A 21298-nucleotide genomic window follows, 5' to 3' on the forward strand; every position below is an offset into this window, starting at 1 on the left:
AGAACTATGAAAAAATATGAGGTTAACGCAAAAAAACAGATCACCAATTGAAGCTTTATGAATAATGGATACTTTATTCGCCATCAATAATTGTTTTGGTAAAGCCATACTCGGTGTAATCCTCCTTTCATGTTCTAATTTTTTCGTGACTAGCCATGATTAAATGAACAGTAAAAAAGTAAGAGTGAGGCGAGGGTGACTTATCCAGGCAGGCAGGCGACCGCTCAATAGCTCGAATTTGGATACATGTAGGTTCTATTTAGTTGACAGAAATATCTTTGGTAGAAATGTAAGTTGAATTTGGTCTTTAAATTTCTATGGTGAAGAAAAAGTTATGCAATGATGACTAAATTTAACTTACATTCCTACCAAACATATTTCTGTCGACTAAATAAAAATTACTTATATTTAAAATTTAATTAGAACTTGAACAGATATGATAGTTCATAATACCCACGCAGCACTACAGTAAGTGAACGTAAGAGCAGGAGTCATCCAATTTAACAAGCAGCATATTGCACTGATACGAAATAGCCTGCCCATTTAATTATTTAGGAATGGATAGATAAATTAAGATTTTGTACAAATAATGTTTTTCATTTTTCTTCCTCGATGGATTCTGGCACCACCAGCAACAGCTGCTCGCACCCCAAAGGAGATATAGATATAGATAACAGTGACAAAACAATTACATTGATTACATTGACAATCATGTTACGTTATTCTCAAAATGCTTCCTTTTCTTTTTCATTACTTCTTTAACTCACTACTTCTCCGCTGCAAAGCGCGGGTATTTTGCTATATGTATATATATGTGGATGTATATGTGTGTATATGTATATGTGTGTATATATATATATATATATAAATATATATATATATAAATAAAATGTGTGTGTATGTATATACAGTAATCCCTCCTCGATCGCGGGGGTTGCGTTCCAGAACCCCCCGCAATAGATGAAAATCCGCGAATTAGAAACAATATGTTTGTATGGTTATTTTTATATATTTTAAGCCCTTATAAACTCTCCCACACGGTTAACGTTATTAGAGCCCTCTAGACATGAAATAACACCCTTTAGTCAAAAGTTTAAACTGTGCTCCATGACAAGACAGAGATGACAGTTCTTTCTCACAATTAAAAGAATGCAAACATATCTTCTCTTCAAAAGAGCGCCGTCAGGAGCAGAGAATGTCAGAGAGAGAGAGCGAGATAAAAGCAAATCGATACATGCTTTTAAGTATGCCGAAGCACCGTGATAAAGCGGCATTTTGTAGCGGAGCGTCTGTATCCTCTAGGGAAACAGCCCCTCTGCTCACACCCCCTCGGTCAGGCGCAGAGAATGTCAGAGAGGGTGAGAGAGAGAGAAAAGCAAACAATCAAGCACCGCGCAAGAAGCATATCTTATATCATCGAGGAGTTTTAGTTAATATGTAATACATGCTCTGATTGGGAAGCTTCTAAGCCATCTGCCAATAGTGTCTCTTGTATGAAATCAACTGGGCAAACAAACTGAGGAAGCATGTACCATAAATTAAAAGACCCATTGTTCGCAGAAATCCGCGAACCAGCGAAAAATCTGTGATATATATTTAGATATGCTTACATTTAAAATCCGCGATAGAGTGAAATCGCGAAGGTCGAAGCGCGATATAGCGAGGGATTACTGTATATGTTTGTGTGTGTGTGTGTATATCTATGTATGCCAGCAACACTCATGACAATGACAAAACAATTACGTTGTCAATCATGTTACGTTATTATTAAAATGTTTCCTTTTCTTTTTCATTACTTCTTTAACACACCACTTCTCCTCTGCGAAGCGCGGGTATTTTGCTAGTTGAATATAAAACAGAAAGAGAAAATAACGACACAGCTAAAAACGCAGTGGCAAATTTCGGCAAAAGTTAAACACTTGTGTCATGATCACGAAGCGGCTATGCAGTGTCCGCAACGGACGTGACCATCCACCGTGCATAAGATACCATATTGACATTGGTGGACAAAGGGGCCACCGATTCTTTCTCTGTCCAGGGCCGCCACGAGCCTAGAGCCGTCCCTGAGTACTGCTGCAATAAATTATTTCATCGAAGGTCACGCACAATCACTGCGGTACCGTGTTCCCATGTTTAATAACGTGCTTTAACTCCTATCATCATGAAAATGATATCTCGTATACATCTCAGTTTTTTAGTTATTCAGAGAGCTGTAATATTACGAATGTAATAGATTCTGTGTCCTGTCGGAGGAAGAGAAAGCCTGGAAGCACGTAGTGATTCACACAAATAGAGCACATAGAAGATCAAATACAAAACAAAGCATTTAACATGCTACTTTAATTACGATGTGATTTGAGAAACTAGTTAAACGATTTTAAGATGAAGTTTATGATCTACTTTAATGACAAAATAAACTATGTGATTAAAGTGGAAATTTTGAGATTAAATTTGACATTTCGTGCTTTTTCCCCACTGTGTGCCTTTTTTGTTCTCTGTACCCTAATAAGCTTTCATATGACACTCAGACGGTGGGCTACGACTCGCCTTTTCACGGCGACTTTGATATGTGACAACTTCTTTTTTATTTTGGGCACTGCGTGACTGTCAGGTGATCAGCTTCCTTTTGTTGATTATACCACTGTTTAAACCAACAAATAGTACATTTTTCCTTCCATCCACTTGGTATTCACTGGAATTCTTCCATTTTCCCTCTTGCTTTTTCCATTGTCTTTTCACAGAAGGCTGAGCTTAAGGGCTATTTATATGATTTGCATATTCAAAGAGGTGTAATTCTGGGAGGAGTTGGGGCGGGACAGCAGGCACGTGCACAAGCGTTACTTTTCACGCTGACCGGGATTTATGTAGCGGAAGAACATGGACGTTGGCGAACTCACAGATTCCTGCATCTGGATTTTTCTGTCCGTAAGCACATTTTGGCTTTTGTGCTTACATCATGTTATAGTGCTAATTCTACGCACAGCGTTATGCATGAGGCCCCTGGATCACTGACCTCAGATGATTTAGGAGCTTATCTGAGCAACTATAAAATACAATTAAACATATATTGGTATATTGATTCTGAGTACATTACCTGCTGCAATGTGTGCATTTATATATTTTAAGTGTTAATACATACAAGCAAAAGTTATCCATCCCATCGATTTTCCAAATCTAATTTATCAAGAGTAGATTCATGAGGAGGCTGGAGCCTATTCCAGCAATCAGGAACAATTCCTTGGCAGGGTGCTAGTCCATCGCAGTGTTAACACACACACACACACACACACACACACAAAAGGGCCAATCCACCTAACCTGCACATCTTTAGACTGTTGGAGAGAACCGGAGTGCCCGGAAACCCATGCACACCCAGGAACACTCGATACAGAAGGGACAAGGCAGCAGTACTACCGCTGCACCACTGTGCCATTCCTACAGATGAAAACTATGTTTTAGATGTCACATTTTAAATAAATTATCAAATTTTGACAAGGGTGTATCATTTTACATTTGAAAAGCAAAAGCTTCTTTGTAAAGGAGAAGCATTTATTTAAAAAGATGGCAATACAGTAATTAAATAACTGAAAGAGGAGAGTGCTAATCTTCCCCCTAAAGTGAGAGAATCAGTCATGGCAATTCAATAAAGAGTTAATTTTGGTATCTGGTTAATTGTGTCCAACAAGGAGGTAGTGGGATATAGTGCAGTGGGATTTCTGCAGATCCATCACATCTTTATCACCTCTAAATGTGTTGCCAGTCCTTCACATGGCTCTGTCATGTGCATGCCACCAATTTAGAATGAGTTTGTAACTTAGTACATATGTGTTTTGAATCTGGGAGATAAACCTAGTACCCCAAATATTTCTAGAAAGAGGTGCAGGCAAAGATAGGAAGAATGTGCCATCTCCACACAGGGACCAATTAGCTACTAGACCGATTAAACAGTAGTGCTAATTAGTGTGCTACTGTGCCATCCACTGTAATGATCATATACAGGTATTTATATATTATTACTTATTGTAATAAACTTTGTCATTTATTTTGCTTTAATTTTAGGTCCAAACAAGGATAATATCAGAGCTGGATGCAAGAAATGTGGATATCGTAAGCATATAGTAATTTTTCATCTATTCTGATAATTCTACCATCTCCATTGTGTTCAGAGTGTTTGTGCATTGCATCACTTAAATTAATTCTGGTTTCTTTTGTATAGTTGTATGCATAACCTTGAAACCTAGCAGTTAGGCTGTATTAGCCGGACTTAGAAATATAACAAATTGGTTGTATAGATTAGGAGAGACAGTCTATATCTTTAAAGAGCAGTTAGTCATAAGACCAGTTCTGCTCTAAATAACTGCTGTAGTTTGACATTGCAATGAAGTTTATTATGTGTGTGGTAATAATAAACATAACATTTTAATTAGAAATGTTTGAAAGTTTTCTAACATTTTATCGAGTAAAAAGGATACATTGGCTTTTAAAGTTGTTTCTGTAGGTTGTATTGGCATGCTTTTAATATTGTTTTTCTAAATGCTAAATTATTTATCATTTAGAAACTTATTAGCAATGCACATAGAACGGGGTACACTTGTAGTGAGCTTCCTAAGCAGTTCAATATGAAAAAGGCAGAACTATGCCAAAAAAAAGAAAAGGCTAAGAAAGAAATAAGGCCAAGGAATGAATAAAGTGCAAAATAAAGAGACAAGATAAGAAACCTGCTGCCACTCTTAAGTCTTTATTCTGGGCACTTTGGCTGATGGCTTATCCTACTCTTCCAATGCCAAAAAGTGTTCCCTTAAGATCTTTTCCATCTCTCCAGACTATGGAATCTTCTATTAGCACAAGTATTGTTTTTCTGCCGACTCATCTCCCCACTATTTACTCACTGTGCACTTGGTATTGAAGTAGCTTTAAATCCTTTGCAATGGTCACTTCCAACCAAGCCAAGAGTCGCTTAGTCAGGATGGCCCTCTTTCTGCACCAGGGACACTAAAATAGAGTTCCCTGTAGCATCTTCTGGTATTACAGCACCTCTTCACAAGAAAAGAACATGTCTAACTAGATAAGTTCATGTTTTAGAAACACTTTGTTGTTTTAATATTTTCCATAAATTATTTTGACTTTTCAGTTTTACTGATTTTTTAAATTCTTTAATTCTTTGTCACTTGTACTTTTTGTGTAAAACATTTGATCCCTAGAATCAGCTCTAATTAACCTGAATTTAAAAAAATGCATCTAAAAATTTAAACTTTGCCATTTGAAAATAAATGTTTGTAAAAGTAAATTGGGGTGTCAAACCCTGTATTAGTTTAAGAATTACTTTTGTTCAAAATGTTACTTTTAATTTTGTTCAAAAATTCATCTAAAGTAAAAACAAATAGGAATATCCCTGAAATGATTTTTGTTGTTAATTTCAGCGGGTCACTTGACATTTGAATGCAGAAATTTTGTAAGGGTGGATCCAAAAAAGGATATTGTTCTGGATGTCAGCAGTACAAGCAGTGAAGACAGTGATGATGATGAAGAAGTCATAGAAATGGAGAAAAAGGTAGCACCAACAAGTAGCAGAAGTAGGTGTTCATCTAATGTGTGATATACTATAAGTGTAAAAAAAATTAGCTTTACTAAATACAGTAAAACCTAATGTATCCGGTAGTCATCCATGCCACTTGAACTCCTAAAGTATTGTGCCATCCTGATAAACTGTTGCACTTTTTAAAGAGTGCTGCCTTTGCATTTGCCACCTGTCTATGAGTGTTTTTTCAAACAATCTTTATTTCAGATTTCTCCTTTAGAATTTGGCTATTGATATTAAAAGATAGGATATTACTTCAATAGATCTTAATTTCCCACTAAATGTAGGCTAAAATCTAATCTGATCTAAAACATATCAGCGTGAGTATAAATTACCTGCTTAATTTAAGTGCTTCCATACAGTATGTTTTGTATGATCACCAAATAGTTTCAGTATGAGATTAACCCTGAAGCAATGTAAATGTTCTGAAAAAGAAGTTTACATAAAAATTTGCATTGTTGTAAAATTCTGAGTGCAGTGTGCATGCTATTTAATCCATGTCTATGCCTTTTTCCATTTTCTTAAAAAGGGCATTGTGTGTGACAGATAACTGGTGTTTCTTAAATAAGTGTACATGTGCTTAAAGCTTTCCTTTAACAAAGCAGGCATTTTTTTGGACTTGCATTGCCTTTATGATTGACCTATTTACAGAATATATCTAATTTAAAGGTAAACAGCTTAAACACAAAGGAAACACTTTATATCCAGGAAAATATACTTAGTTCTTTATAGTTAGATGTCTGCATTACCAAAGAAATCCCATGGGACCTAACTCAGTTTTTTGCAGAAGGGAATTAGAATTTGAGTACTGAGCAGATTCAGGTGATTAGACTTTTCATATGGTAGGGAGTGGGCTCACAGAGCACAGATAAAAATATTCATGTATATTGTGTATAATTTTCAAAAAAGCTTCAGAGAAGTTTCAGGTGATTAGATTTTTCATATGGTAGGGAGTGGGCTCACAGAGTGCAGATGAAAATATTCATGTGTATTGTATTAATTTTCACAAAAGCTGCTCATATTCAACACTTTGTAGGTAAACAAAATCTTACACTTTCCAATATGCTACTTTTTATAAGCTTTTTTGAGTGAAGGATGTATAGCATCTTCTAGTTTACTCTTTTTAGATTTGATTATTGGGTGCAGAGTAGACTTCAGGGTAATATGTCTATCGTACTTGCGTGCAGCTTTCAGATGTTCCCTGTTTACAACAGTAATCATAGGCTGAAAATAAAAAAACTCTAAACAGCAGATGTTCCTCTATATGCCATGTTAATTTCAGATTGAACACTTAAGCATAAATACCAACTGTCCTAATTATCGTTTTTTAAAAATAAATGTCTGCGCTATTAGTCACTCCCATGTTTTCCATCAACTAATATAACTATTTCACTTTTACATACCAAAAATACACTGCACCATTTATGTATTTATTCTACTTGTGAATTAATTTGAAGTGCAGTGTTTTATTTATCGTGTTTTCCCACAGTAAACACTTTTATAGCTTTCGACAAATGTACTTTAGGCAAAAACTACATTAAATGACAAAACAGGATTCATGTGATTGTGTGCAAACCAGGAGAGTCATGATGTTTCATATGGTTAGAATACAATCCTGGAATATCCTTGAAAATGTAAGTTTCTACATGTTGATTAACTTAAGATTTGCTTCATGACCTCTTTTGGATTAATAAAGTATCTATCTATCTATCTATCTATCTATCTATCTATCTATCTATCTATCTATCTATCTATCTGTCTATCTGTCTGTCTGTCTGTCTGTCTGTCTGTCTGTCTGTCTGTCTGTCTGTCTGTCTGTCTGTCTGTCTGTCTGTCTGTCTGTCTGTCTGTCTGACAAAGAGTGCATACCCAATATTGTTGTGATTCCTGCCTTAGCAAAGCTGAAAAAATGAGAGCAGTCTTCAAAGAAGACCTCAAAATCCAGTCCTGCCCTTTATACAGGTTTGGGTCCACTTATTAGACCTCATATTAGGTAGCCTTGCCTCTAACTCAGATATCAGGTTCCCAGCATCCACTGAGCTAAAAATGGGTCAAAAGAGGTTAAATATTAAAAGCTTACAAAATTTCCAAATGAAATAGAGTGAAACTAAAAACATGTGGTCCAAATTCCAAAAAGAGCAGCAAAAGGCAAGACAGGAAAACTGAGAAAAAAATACGTTTTGCCTTAATGGCAAAACTGAAACCAAACACATCCAGTAATCGCAAGACTAAAAAAAAATGTACATTAGATGCAGGTGTCAAAAAACATGAAATGCAGTAATCAAAATGGGAAAACAGGAATCAAGGACTTCAAAATGCAATGCCAATGCAGCAGAGTCAACTACCACTTCTCCTTTTACACTGCTGAGGCAAACCTCCAGCTGTATTATCACATAGTCCCACCTATTTAAGCTGTATATAGAGTACAGGAAGCAGAAGAACATAAACACATATATTCTTAATATAATGCATAATTGAAAAATAAGTAGCAAACAGCATTAGGACTACCACTGACAATTATTTTTTAAACAATTGCTCTATCATCTGATTTACTGATTAATCTTACAACTAAGGTGGGATATGATAATTTGCTGCATTGGAAATTCTTTTGTGGTACAATAAACACAATACATTGTCTGACGAGACACTTTTGTGTTTGCACTGTCCAAAAGACTTCCTTTTATCCTTGTGTCAGTATTGTATGCATTGAATTTCCAGGTGAGTTAACATTGATTCTCAACTCTCGTACACACAGGAGATCACCATACAACTTAAGATAAAATCATGTTTGTTATGGTGAGTTAAAGGGAACTATGACTGAATCATTGGGGATGTTACAGTTTATAACTGATGGTCACAGACATGTCACAGCTCTTTAATATTATGTAAATAAAGGATAAAGCTGAAAAATCTATGCTGTACAATGCCAGCTTTAGCTATTTCAGGATATCTATTTAATCAGTAATTAACACAGAGCATGACACAGGCTCACGTACAAGAAAAGTTTAACACTAGAATACCTGAAGCCTACAAAAAAACTTATAATCCCAGCTGCTTGCTGCTTGTGCTGATTGATAAATATACAAAACAAAAGACACTAATGGAGCCTGCTGTCCCATCCCCCACCTTAAAGGAGCTTAGCTGGGGCTAAAGGTCCTCCTAGCTCAAGCCAGGGCTCCTTATCTGCGTGTGAGGTGCCTGGAGTTATATAGGGCAAATAATACAGTATATTGTTATTTGGAATACATGCATTTGATGTGTGTTCCATGTCTACAAAGATCTGGTTAAGTGTAGGATGAAAGGAAATGTGGGAAATGCAAGAAATGCTGAACACATACTTAAAGCAGATACTTTTTCCATGTCATACTAATAATGACATGAAGTGTATATTGTGTGAAGACTTTATTCCAAATATCAAATAAACACATGCACTTTTATTCAAGATTATAACCAAGGGAAAAAAAAAAAGCATTCGATTTACATGTGGCTGTCAATGAGTTAAAAACTGAAGCTCAACTGTCAATCGACAGGGCATTTACATGTATTCTTGAATGGTGCAGAGGTAAGAACTGCTGCCTTATAGCCCGAAGGTCCCAGTTTCGAAACTGGGTACTCCACAATTTGAGTAGTGAGTTGCTAATATAATTATTATTTCTACAATATAATAAAAACATGCATTTGATTTGAGTCTGTTAACACCCAGTGTAAATTTTGGCTACTTGAAAAAGATAGTGCATGTTTTTTTTTATTATTCAGTTTTATTCTCTCAGTGACTTTCAAATGGTACAACGAACTTGCCTCTCTCTGAGTTGATGGCATTTATCTCCATTCTTTTCATAAGAGCAATGCTGTGGCTGATGCCTGCTCGAACTATTTGTTGTACCGGCAATCAAAAATACGATGTCCCATGACCATTATCAGACTGGACAAAGGCAGGATCGTAGCAACAGACAGCTTCTTCACAGCGCTTTCGCCGGTTAAAACACTACTGCACCACAACACAACTCTGCTAGGCAACATAAGTAAAATGGGACTTCCACCTTATGGTGCCAGGAGCCTTGGCTTGTGCTGGGAGAATGTTTTGCCCAAGCTGAGCTCCATCAAAGCGGAGAATGGGACACCTTGCTGCTTGTGCTGATCTACGCATTTACAAAACAAAAGACGCTGATGGAGAAGTGTGAAGGGATTTAAGGTGAGCTGGGATTACAAGTTTTTTTGTAGGCTTCAGGAATTCTACTGTTAAAGGTATGTTGCTAATTAGCATGCCAGTATTTTAAGCCATTATACATTATTTTCAAGATTTAAAGCCATAAAAATACATACAAATGCAATTGTGTTATTGACCATGTCCCAATTGCTTTTATATAGTATACTAGCCAACCCGCGGCTTACCATACGCCGCATAATCAGGCCGGTTTTTTAATAATTTTTAAGCTCGGGGAGAAAATTTAACATTTGCAAAATCGGTAATGTAATAAATCAGCAAGAAAAGCAACACTGTAACAATGCGGAACGAACCAACACACAATCGTCCGTGCGGCGTAGCAAGGTGGGAGGGTGTGTACAAAGTGCAGGAGCATCTAAGAAGACGCATGTTTGTCGCGGATGCGAATTGCTGTATGTAGCGTGTACAACACTTTGCTATGCTGCACGCGGTCGTGCGTCGTAACCGAAAACTCGTTTTTTAAAGACGGCTCACTTCATTGTGTTTTAACTTCAATTGTAAAGGAATGTTTTAATGATCCCATGGGATACCCCTCGCAAATCGTTTTACACGCTGCATATGGCGATTCACCTCCGCGAGAAACATGCCTCTATTAACAGTCAACGTGTGGGAGGGGGGTGTGTACAAAGGGTAGGGACGAAAACAGTGGGAGCATATGAGTCGCACTTAGTGGCAATTCCACGGTTTGCAGTCCGAATGGGGTTCAACGACTTACCCACGCCTAGACACACGCTCAATCTCATGCATAATTATTTATTGAATGGTAAACACTTCTGGAAAGACATGGTTGTCTAAAACAGGTTAGTGTGAGAATACAACAGTAAGTGAATGAAAAGATGGAACTCTGGAGAGAGCAAAATACAACACAATAGTGAACCTGCGGCATAACAAACGCCGCATAATTATTTATTGATGGTTGAACACTTCTGGAAAGACACAGGGACACCCCTCGCAAACTGTTCTACACGCCGCATACAGCAATTCACATCTGCGACAAACAAACTGTTTTACACACGGCATACAGCGAATCACATCCGCGACATGATTTTTCCTAGATGGTCCTGTCGCGTCCACCCTCGCACTCGAAGCATACACACTGCCTGCTCGTGTGCCCGCTCGCAAACCGCGTCCAGCCTCTTTCTTGAAGCATACACACTGCCAGGTAGGGTTGCCACCCGTCCTTTAAAATACGGGATCGTCCCGTATTTGAGAATGAAATTGCACGTCCCGTTTTGAATCAATACGGGACGGGTTTTGTCCCATATTTTTTTTATCATTTTTTTTTAGTGCCGTCTCATGCAAATCATCCCACACGCATTTTATGAAGATGCCTCCTTTCCTACTTTTGATTGGGTAATACTTGATGTCATCATTAGTTTGATTGGTCTTTTTAACTGTCCAGTGAGGAGGGCGGGTCTTTTAAGTAGAGTCTGCAAAGTGTTGGCAGAGAGTAATATTAAAAAAATGGCAGATGCTTCTCCAGGTAACCCCCCGCGTCTTAAAGTTTCAGAGCTTAAGCATAGCGGCTGCAAAAATACCGCAGAGAGTGGGAGGAAACAAATACTTGGCTGCAGAGTGTTAGCGGAAATTGTTATCAAGCCAACTGCACAATTTGTCGGAGAGTGTTCTGTAGGTTTGCCACCCGTCCTTTAAAATACGGAATCGTCCCGTATTTGAGAATGAAATTGCACGTCCCTTATTTTTTTGTATTAAAAGTGGTAACCCTACCGTCTGGTCATGTGTCCGCTCACAAGAGTAACTCACGGAGAGCCGCCCACCAGCTGCCTGTGTGCGTGCCTCTGTCTGTCTCTGGCACAGCTTTCTCTTGCGCTGCCTCTGTGTGAACTGGTCAGGCGCACAGAAGGTCAGCTGCTGACAGAGCGTCTCGACTGTTGCAGGGCCTGCATTGGTGAAGCAGGTGAGACGGTAATGAAACAGAGGCACAGGGCTTATTGTTTTTTAAAGACTGATTCCTTCATTGTGCTTTAACCTCAGTTTTAAAGGATTGTTTTAAGGATCCCATGGGATACCCCTCGCAAACCATTTCACATGCTGCATGTGGCAATTCACCTCTGCGAGAAACATGCCTCTATGAACAGTCAACGTAGCTCGGAGGTACATTAACCTGACCTGCACTGCATGTGTCCTCTACGACAGATGAACATAAATGACACCATTTTTTCTGTGTCGTCGCGTCCGAGTTGGTGGGCGTGGCCCTGCGAGTTGTCGTCGTATCCAATGGTCTTGGAGTTGGTGGGCGTTGCTCCTTCCTGTGTGCGCCATAGGTGTCTCACTTGTCGGCGGCTTAGTGAATTCACGCCCCTTCTGGTGTGCATTTCATGGTTGTCTTGCCTTAGTAAATTATATATACAGTAATCCCTCCTCGATCGCGGGGGTTGCGTTCCAGACCCCCCATCCGCGATAGGTGAAAATCCGCAAAATAGAAACCATATGTTTGTATGGTTATTTTTATATATTTTAAGCCCTTATAAACTCTCCCACACTGTTTATAAATATTGCCCGCAGAGTTATACAGCATAATCCCTTTGTATTCTCTTAGATATTAGGTAAGATTCATTGAAATCATGTATATAAACACACTGTTTATATACAGTAAAACCTAAATATTATTTTAAAGATATTGAGTGTCTCCGATATCACATGTTACAGCCATTACGATAGACATGCCACCAGCAATAAATACGTACAATGCAACAAAAATAGTATACAGTAAATGTGTGTGTACAGTGACACTAAACGTACGTACATGTACTAAGTACTGTAAGTAGAAAATTAATTATGGTTACTCACCAACAATGACACGATGACTTGTCCGATAACAATGAGTTTTACTGCACAACAAAGGAGAGCGTTACAGCCCTTAAAGGAGCCACTTCAGGTGATTGTGAAGCACTGCCGTTGTTCTTCTTCTGGCAGTCTTCAATCCAAACCCCTAAAGCAGATTCCATCCAGACTACTGCCTTATTACATCCACTTACAACTTGTTTTGCACCCTGGTTAAAAGGACACTGCGGCCGTAGATCTTATATTCCTTTCCTACTTTTTAAATAAAAAGAATCGTAGCCTTCAACAAATCCAAAGCGTTTACCTTTTCGGCAATCGTTAACATCTTCCGTTTGCGCTTGGGCACAGCCCCTGAAGCAGTAGCAGATCGTTTTGGAGCCATAATGAAGGGCTTGACTATGCACAAAGATAAACACAGAAGAGCACAACTCTTTACACAGCGAAACACGTTGATGCTGAATGAGCGAGACGAGACTTCCTGGTTAACACTGCATTCAGCAAGCAGGAACTTAACTGCGTGCTCTGATTGGTTAGTTTCTCAGTCAGGAGGACTTAACTGCGTGCTCTGATTGGTTAGCTTCTCAGTCATCCGCCAATAGCATCCCTTGTATGAAATCAACTGGGCAAACCAACTGAGGAAGCATGTACATTATGTAAAAAGACACATTGTCCGCAGAACCCGCGAAGCAGCGAAAAATCCGCGTTATATATTTAGTTATGCTTCCATATAAAATCCGCGATAGAGCGAAACCGCGAAAGTTAAAGCGCGATATAGCGAGGGATTACTGTATAGATGTATCTTTTTAGGGTGGATGGACAGTACTGCAGTAATTAGTGTTTGTCTTGGAAAATATCATTTTGAGTGCTTGAAAAGTACAACAATGACCTTGAATATGAAACTTGCTATAATGTACCAACCCTGTAAATACAAAGAAAAATAATAATAAATCAGATAATTTCTCTGTTTTTTCATTTATTAATGTGAACTGTTTTATCCTTCTTCCCTCTTTATTATTGGCTACTGTATAAGCTCTAAATGTAAATTCTGTGATTTAATAACACACTGTACAGGTACTGGGTACTTCTAAGTTATTTTTCAAATTCAGTTGTGCAGTATTTTTTCAATAATTATTTAATTTGAAACAGTTGAAATCTTGAAAGCATTCTTGAAGGTACTTAACCTTTTTTGATTCAGTTCTGTGCTTTGTGTACATAGGTGTGTGTGTGTGTTTAACAAATAGTAATATCCGTTTGAGCAGAGTTAGTTTTTCTTAAACCATTTAAGTAATTATATAAGGAATTACTTACAATATATTAATTGAAGAAAATTATATTTTTGAAACCAAATAAATGTATTTGAAAAAGTTATAAATATATAAAAAATAATGAATTCCAAACTTTCTCATTTTACCCAGATCTATAGAATGTGCGCTTATGTGTGTATTTTTTAAATATTTTATTACAAATAGTAATACTCCTATTCAGGCATAGCCAGTTTATCTATATTGCCTTTAAGTCTGCAAAATAATTGTTTTGCAGAAGAAGAAAAAAAAACTCTGTTGTACCCCATTGAATAAATGATTTATATTGGTGTTTTTATATTCTCTAGGCTGAAATGATTGAGGTCTTTTAGAGCACTTATCCTACACAGATCCTAAGTACAATTGCGACATAATCTGAAGAGACTGCTCAGCTAGAAGTAAAAACTAGGGTATTACAATCTGTTATAAACAGAAAGCATAGTAACCCTTTCATAACTAAGTATTGTATGTATCAAAATACAGTCAATAAATTTTATGGCTTGACAGAAAACCATACCGAAGTTTCTGGTCCTTTGACTAGTAGGCAGAGAAGTGGTGGTTCCAGAGTTTAAAAGAATTTGGAAGGGTTATGGGGGAATAACTGTGCAGGCGTGTGTGTGTGTGTGTGTGTGTGTGTGTGTGTGTGTGTGTGTGTGTCGTGTCCTGCTCAGGCTGCCCACAGAATTGTACAGTTATTTTATTTATATATTGATATCCCTTTAATTGAAGTCTGGTTTATAATTATATTTAAAGTATCTGAACAATAGGAGAAAAAAGCAGCATTTGTATAGATAATTTACAGTATGATGTCTTCTGAGATGTGTCCATATATTTGAATTTGGGAGCACATCTGGACCAGTAATTGAGATTCAGTTATTTCACGAATATAAAATGTATATCCATTTGTATGGATTGAATTTAAGTTACAATTTTGGGGGGCTGTATACTGTACATTTATGTTCTCAAGTACTAATAAACATTCCATGTTAATTAAACAGACATATTTTATTTTAAATCTTAAAAAAAAAAAATCCACCGTACATGGAGGAGAATTTTGGCCAAGCAAACCTCTAGATGCGTGGACAATCTACTCTCTTACCAGTTTGAGAAGTAATTCTCCTAGTGTTTCTTATGTATCAAAGTCTCATGACCTTACTGTACATACATTACAAATAAAAATACACCTATAGCATGAATCCTTTTACTTCTCCACCTTGTTTTTGATTACATGAATGCATAAATCAACCTTCAAATGCACCTGTCATCTAGAGGGGATAGAGAAATATCAGCTGTTTACTCTAATTCAAATGAAGTCTTTCCATTTTAAATCAAAAAAAGCTACTGTTTCCCATTGTCAGCGGCAGTTCATTTATAGCAATAGAAGCTGTGTAACCAAAGACAGTATTCAGCTGTGCAGAGATGAGATGTCAATTTTAAAAAATCTTAGATTGCCACATAACATCTGAAATAACAAACCTGTTTTCTTTAATTTATTCAATTTGCATCATTGCTGTGATCTCATTTTTCTCAAGGTATCAAAATTACTTGGATGCTTTTACCTTCTAAAGCATGCTAAACCTCAAGATCTTCTTCACTCTAAAATATATAGTCAATAATAATGGTACACTGACAAGAAAGCCAATCAGTATTGTAAAGTTGCAAGTTACAAGGAAATTCTAAAAAATTGATAAAACAATGATAATTTGAATCAATTGATATAAACACCAAACATATGTGTGGTACATTTACTGAGGAAAATATAGGAAGCTGTGTATTCTAAATTGTGTAGCTGCTTCAAATCCAGGTTAGAGTAAAAAATAACTTAAGCTCAGCTGAATAAATATACAACAAATTGCATTTATCATTTAGTCACTAAATAAAGTCGATAGATAGATAGATAGATAATCCCCAAGGGGAAATTCACAAAGCTAAATAAGTTCAAATAAAACAAATATTGACAATGATGTGAACAGGAATCATGGGCAACCATCCAACAACAGTGCATCAGTGCCAGTACATTGGATGCAGTGAATAATGGATTGGAATACAGTCTAAAAACAGAAATGTTAAATATGAATACTGAAAGAAACTGTCAACAATAATAATTATTGTGGTATATTCTTGCAGATATTAATGAAGACACTAAGAAAAAACAACTCAAAAAAGAAATTAAAGAAAAATCTCACAAAAGGACAAGAAAAGGGTATGTATTATATTTTTTGGCAATAACTCAAAGGGTGTATTTTGTGCCTGAAGATAAAGTTATTGAAAATATTACTTCGGAGAGATACAGAGAAGAACACATTTCTGGTTGATAAATACCTCTTCATACAAGCACAGAATGTTGATGCACAGGAGAAGCTCTACGGTAGTGCAGTTGTAACTGAAGAGACTGCTTGATTGTACTGCAGATGAACTCCCATTAACTGATCACTTTCTTATTTCCTTCAGTGTTAATCTTGCAGTTTCCAACACTAAGCTTTCCCATCTCATGTGTTTCCGTAATATTAAGAATATTAACTTAGACTCTCTTTCCTCTAGTATTGATTCCCTTATGGACATTGATACTTAAGCCACTCCTGAAGAACTGGTCTCACACTATAACACTGGACTTAATGGTATTCTTAACTCTTTTGCTCCATTAAAAACTAGATCTGTTTCTTTCTCCTTTTCTATTCCCTTGTTCACTCCTGAACTTCGGCTTTTGAAAGACAAAGGCCGGCAACTTGAACAGTTATATAAAAAAACTGGACTCTGTGTTCACAAAGAGATGTACAAAAACCATATACTTTATTTCAAGGACTGTATTGCCCAAACTAAATCTAACTACTATGCTCTCATTATTTCTTCCAATGAAGGAAACACCAAGTCATTGTTTTCACTACTTAACAATATCACACAACCCCCGGATTTTTTATCTTCTCACCTATACTCCACTGAATTTTGCAATTCTTTATGTCCTTTTTTTAATGAAAAAATCCAGAAGATTCATCAGTCTCTCTCTATGGATTCCTCCAGTACTTCATTTGAATTTCACCCACCAACTCACTCATTTTCCTCTTTTCAGCTTCCTACTTTCTCAGAAATCTCAGATCTTGTATGTAAGTCTAAACCATCCACCTGTCAACTGGACTCCCTCCCTACAGTTCTAGTCAAAGCCTGCCTCTGGTCCCTTTTATCTCTGCTATAATCCGCTCTTTTCTCACTACTGGTACTGTTCCTTCATCTTTTAAAATTGCTGCAATAACCTCAATACTGAAAAAGCCTGGTGCCGATCCGACTAATTTCAGTAATTTTCATCCTATTTCTAATCTACCCATCATTTCCAAAATTCTTGAAAAAATAGAGGCTATTTTTTCCACAGTACAGAAACGTCACTTATAAAAAATTACTAATGACCTCCTTATGGCAGCTGATTCTGGTATAATTACTATTCTTATCCTCCTTGATCTGAGTGCAGCCTTTGACACTATTTGTCACACTACTCTTCTCAATAGATTATCTTCGATTGGCATTACCCACACTCCCACTAGATTGATTCAGATCCTATGTCTTAGGCCGCACTCAGTTTGTTCAGATCAAAAACTTTCACATCCCAACCCACCGCTGTTACTTCAGGTGTGCCCCAGGGCTCTGTCCTGGGGCCCCTCCTTTTCATTATTTACCTCCTTCCTCTTGGCAATATCTTTTGTAAATATAACATTAGCTTCCACTGTTATGCTGATGACATCCAGCTCTATCTCACTAACAAAACTACTGCTTCCTTTCCATCCTCCTCACTTGCTGATTGCATAGCAGAAATCAAATCCTGGTTTTCTTCAAATTTTCTTAAATTAAATAGTAATAAAACTGTGTTTCTCCTCATTGGTACAAAATCAACATTATCTAAAACTGCTCATTTTTCATTGGTTATTGATAATTCTTCTGTCTCCCCTTCCCCACAGGTTAAGAGTCTGGGTGTCATCCTTGACAGTACTTTATCCCTCATCAATAACATCTTCCGGTCTGCATATTTCCACTTACGTAACATTAATCGTATTCGCCCCTCCCTCACTCCCCACACCACTGCTATCTTTGTTCATAGCCTTGTCACTTCTCGTCTGGATTATTGCAGTTCCCTTTTCTTTGGTCTTTCTCGCAAATCTCTTTATAAGCTTCAACTGGTCCAGAATTCAGCTGCCCGCATCATTACTAGATCCCCCTCTATTCACCATATCACTCCCGTTTTGCAGCAGCTTCACTGGCTTCCAGTTTAGTTCCAAATTCAATTCAGAATTCTCCTTCTAACTTTTAAGGCTATCCTCAACCTTGCCCCTCCATATCTGTCTGAACTCCTCCATGTTGCCATTCCCTCCTGTGCCCTTTCCACTTGACTGTCCCCTTCATCCGTCTTACCACTATGGTAAGCTTTGGAACTCACTACCACCTGAGTTTGGAAACATTGAATCATTTCACTTTTCAAATCTGAACTTAAAACTCATTTGTTGAAGACTGCTTTTTCTCTTTGATTACAATTGCTGATTTAAACTTTTGTATTTTACTTTTGTTTATAATCTGTGTTTTGTCCATTGTTCAGTGTCCTTGAGTGTTTAGAAAGGTGCCTACAAATAAATAAAATGTATTATTATTATTATTAGCGGGTTGGATAATGGATGGATTACTGGGACTTCCATAGAGCTTTACTATGTGGCAGTTTTACAGTTTCCTTGAGTTTTTTTAATCCACAGAAAATATTTCAGGGATGACCCTAGACCATTGTATTTCATAAGACCCAGCCAGCAGCTATATAGTTTACTACTGCATGGACATTAGCACAATACTTTTGTGTGCGAAAGATGTAGTATCTAGCACTTCAATTTACCCAATCCACTTGGCCATGTGTTTTTCCTAAAGTTCTCTCTGCCAATCAGAATGTACACAATTTGCATTGTGTGCAGAGCTATGATTTTCTTGAGATGAGATCATTTTAATTAGGCTTTAGAGTGTCTTTCTGAAAAAAAGCCCATGTTCTTTAAACAGTATATGCTGGTAAATCATCTCTGTGGTAGATGATTCTTATAGCTGCTTTCAGCATTCTCTGAAACAGCTTAATCAATAGCACATAAAGGGACTACTTGGCCAGAGTTTAATATTTGCCAATTATTTAAAAAACTAGCCAACCCGCGGCGTACCATACGCTGCATAATCAGGCTGGTTTTTTAATGATTTTTAAGCACAGGGAGAAAATCAACATTTGAAAAATCGGTAATGTAATAAATCAGCAAGAAAAGCAACATTATAACAATGTACGGAACAAAGCAACACACAATTGTCCGTAACTGAAAAATGGCGTACTGTCATTGCCTCCTCTCCTGCCAGACGGAGGGATGGGGGTGCACGGCGCTCAGTGTGGAACGGGAGGAGAGGAGAAGGACATCCATTCAGCTCCCTCCGTCATGCTAGTCTGCTGATTTCTCATTCAGTATGTACAGGTACTGCCCGCTCATGTGCCCACCTCTAACTCGTCACATGAGTCGTTGGCTGCTTTTCTATATATAATCCACCAAGACACCCGACCATGGTAGTAGCAAGGTGGGAGGGGGGTGTGCACAAAGGGTAGGGAGGCAACCAGTGGGAGTGTATGAGTCGCACTTAGTGGGAATTCCACGGTTTGCAGCCCGAATGGGGTTCAACAGCTTACCCACGCCTCTCTGCGCCGGGTAGACACACGATCAATCTCATGCATAATTATTTATTGAATGCTAAACACTTCTGAAAAGACACGGTTGTCTAAAACGGGTTGGTGTGAGAATACAACAGTAAGTGAATGAAAAGATGGAAGTCTGGAGAAATCAAAATACAACACAATAGTGAACCCACGGCATAACAAATGCCGCATAATTATTTATTGATGGTTGAACACTTCTGGAAAGACACAGTTGTCTAAAAGGAGAGGGTTTGAAGATACAATAGAAAGTGAATGAAAAGATGGAACTCTGGGGAGAGCAACATATAATTGTCCGTGAGTGAAGAAGACGCATGTTTGTCGCGGATGCGAATTGCTGTATGTAGCGTGTAAAACAGTTTGCTATGGTGCATACGGTCGTGCGTCGTAACCGAAAACTCGGTTTTAAAAGACTGCTTACTTCATTGTGTTTTAACCTCAGTTGTAAAGGATGGTTTTAAGGATCCCATGGGATACCCCTCGCAAACTGTTTTACACGCTGCATATGGCGACTCACCTCCGCGAGAAACATGCCTTTATGAACAGTCAAGGTGGCTCGGAGGTACATGAGGCCTCTACGACAGACGAATATAAATGACGCCGTTCTTTGTGTGTCGTCGCGCCCGAGTTGGTGGGTGTGGCTCTGCGAGTTGTCATCGTATCCAATGGTCTTGGAGTTGGTGGGCGTGGCTCCTCCCTGCGTGCGCCATACTTGTCGGCAGTTTAGTGAATCCACGCCCCTTCCGGCCTGCTGTCCATGGGTGTCTTGCCTTAGTGAATTATATATATAGATTCTGGGTGATTTAGCTTAATAAAACTGGGAAAATCCCACAGAACTTTCAGGGCAAAAAGGGCTTTTGCATTTGCTATTTTTGGCCCACTATGAAATTAGATCAGAAGTAAAAATATATGAAAATATATATATATATATATATATATATATATATGAATACATGTATGTTTTGAGAGCACTATGATGTGACTAATCAATTGTCATTAGGAATTGTTTTAACATCTAGTGCCATGTATTTTCATCTTCTAATTGTAATGGACAGGGCAACATTGTCTATCAAACAAACCATTTTCATTGATGTGATAGGGTGCGTGACCACAAGGTACTTTAGTCCATGTATTCACTTCCTTTTTATTTTTTTATCCTTTGAATCTTAATAGCAGCTTTTTTTTTTTAAAGACTTGGTGATGTCATTCATGGGTTACTGACTGGTATGTGACTTCACTCTGTGCTTTCTCCAGGAGGGGGCTGCAGGTGGATTTGTTGTTTGATTAACGATTTCTCATTTTAGCTTTTATGGGTACCCAGCTCTAATTTAAATGACGACAGATGTTGAAGGAAATGCCATGTATGTACATACAGTCCAGCATCAGCTGATGTGCTTGTAAACTTTTCATAAGATGTGCGCGTGCTGGATGGGAGTATTGAGTGAACAGAACTGCTAGGAGCCAATGTGCTGTGTACAGTGCTGTCCATTATCATTCTCTGAATAGTTATAAAAGTGGAAGAGTTGCAAAGGTTAGTAGTTAGGGCTGACGATTTTGCTCAAGCTGTTAAAGAATTCATTTTTGTAAGACTAGGGGGCTATGCCCCCTGCTCGCTTCGCTCACCAACCCCCGGCAGTGGCAATACAGTATCTTCCACTTCCATCTTAATTAATGACTAGGGGGCT

General features: G+C 37.8%; 1 protein-coding gene across 1 annotated transcript in view; it reads left to right on the plus strand.

Annotated features, from left to right (window-relative positions):
• Positions 1 to 21298, plus strand: part of srek1ip1 (SREK1-interacting protein 1) — a 43066-nt gene that overhangs the window by 7464 nt on the left and 14304 nt on the right. The window contains exons 2-4 of the mRNA XM_039758684.1: positions 4060 to 4107; positions 5421 to 5573; positions 16037 to 16112. Coding sequence (XP_039614618.1) covers positions 4060 to 4107; positions 5421 to 5573; positions 16037 to 16112 — 277 coding nt within the window. The remainder of the gene's footprint in view (positions 1 to 4059; positions 4108 to 5420; positions 5574 to 16036; positions 16113 to 21298) is intronic.

This window comes from Polypterus senegalus, chromosome 7 (genome assembly GCF_016835505.1).
Source record: "Polypterus senegalus isolate Bchr_013 chromosome 7, ASM1683550v1, whole genome shotgun sequence".
Classification (NCBI taxonomy): Eukaryota; Metazoa; Chordata; class Cladistia; order Polypteriformes; family Polypteridae; genus Polypterus; species Polypterus senegalus.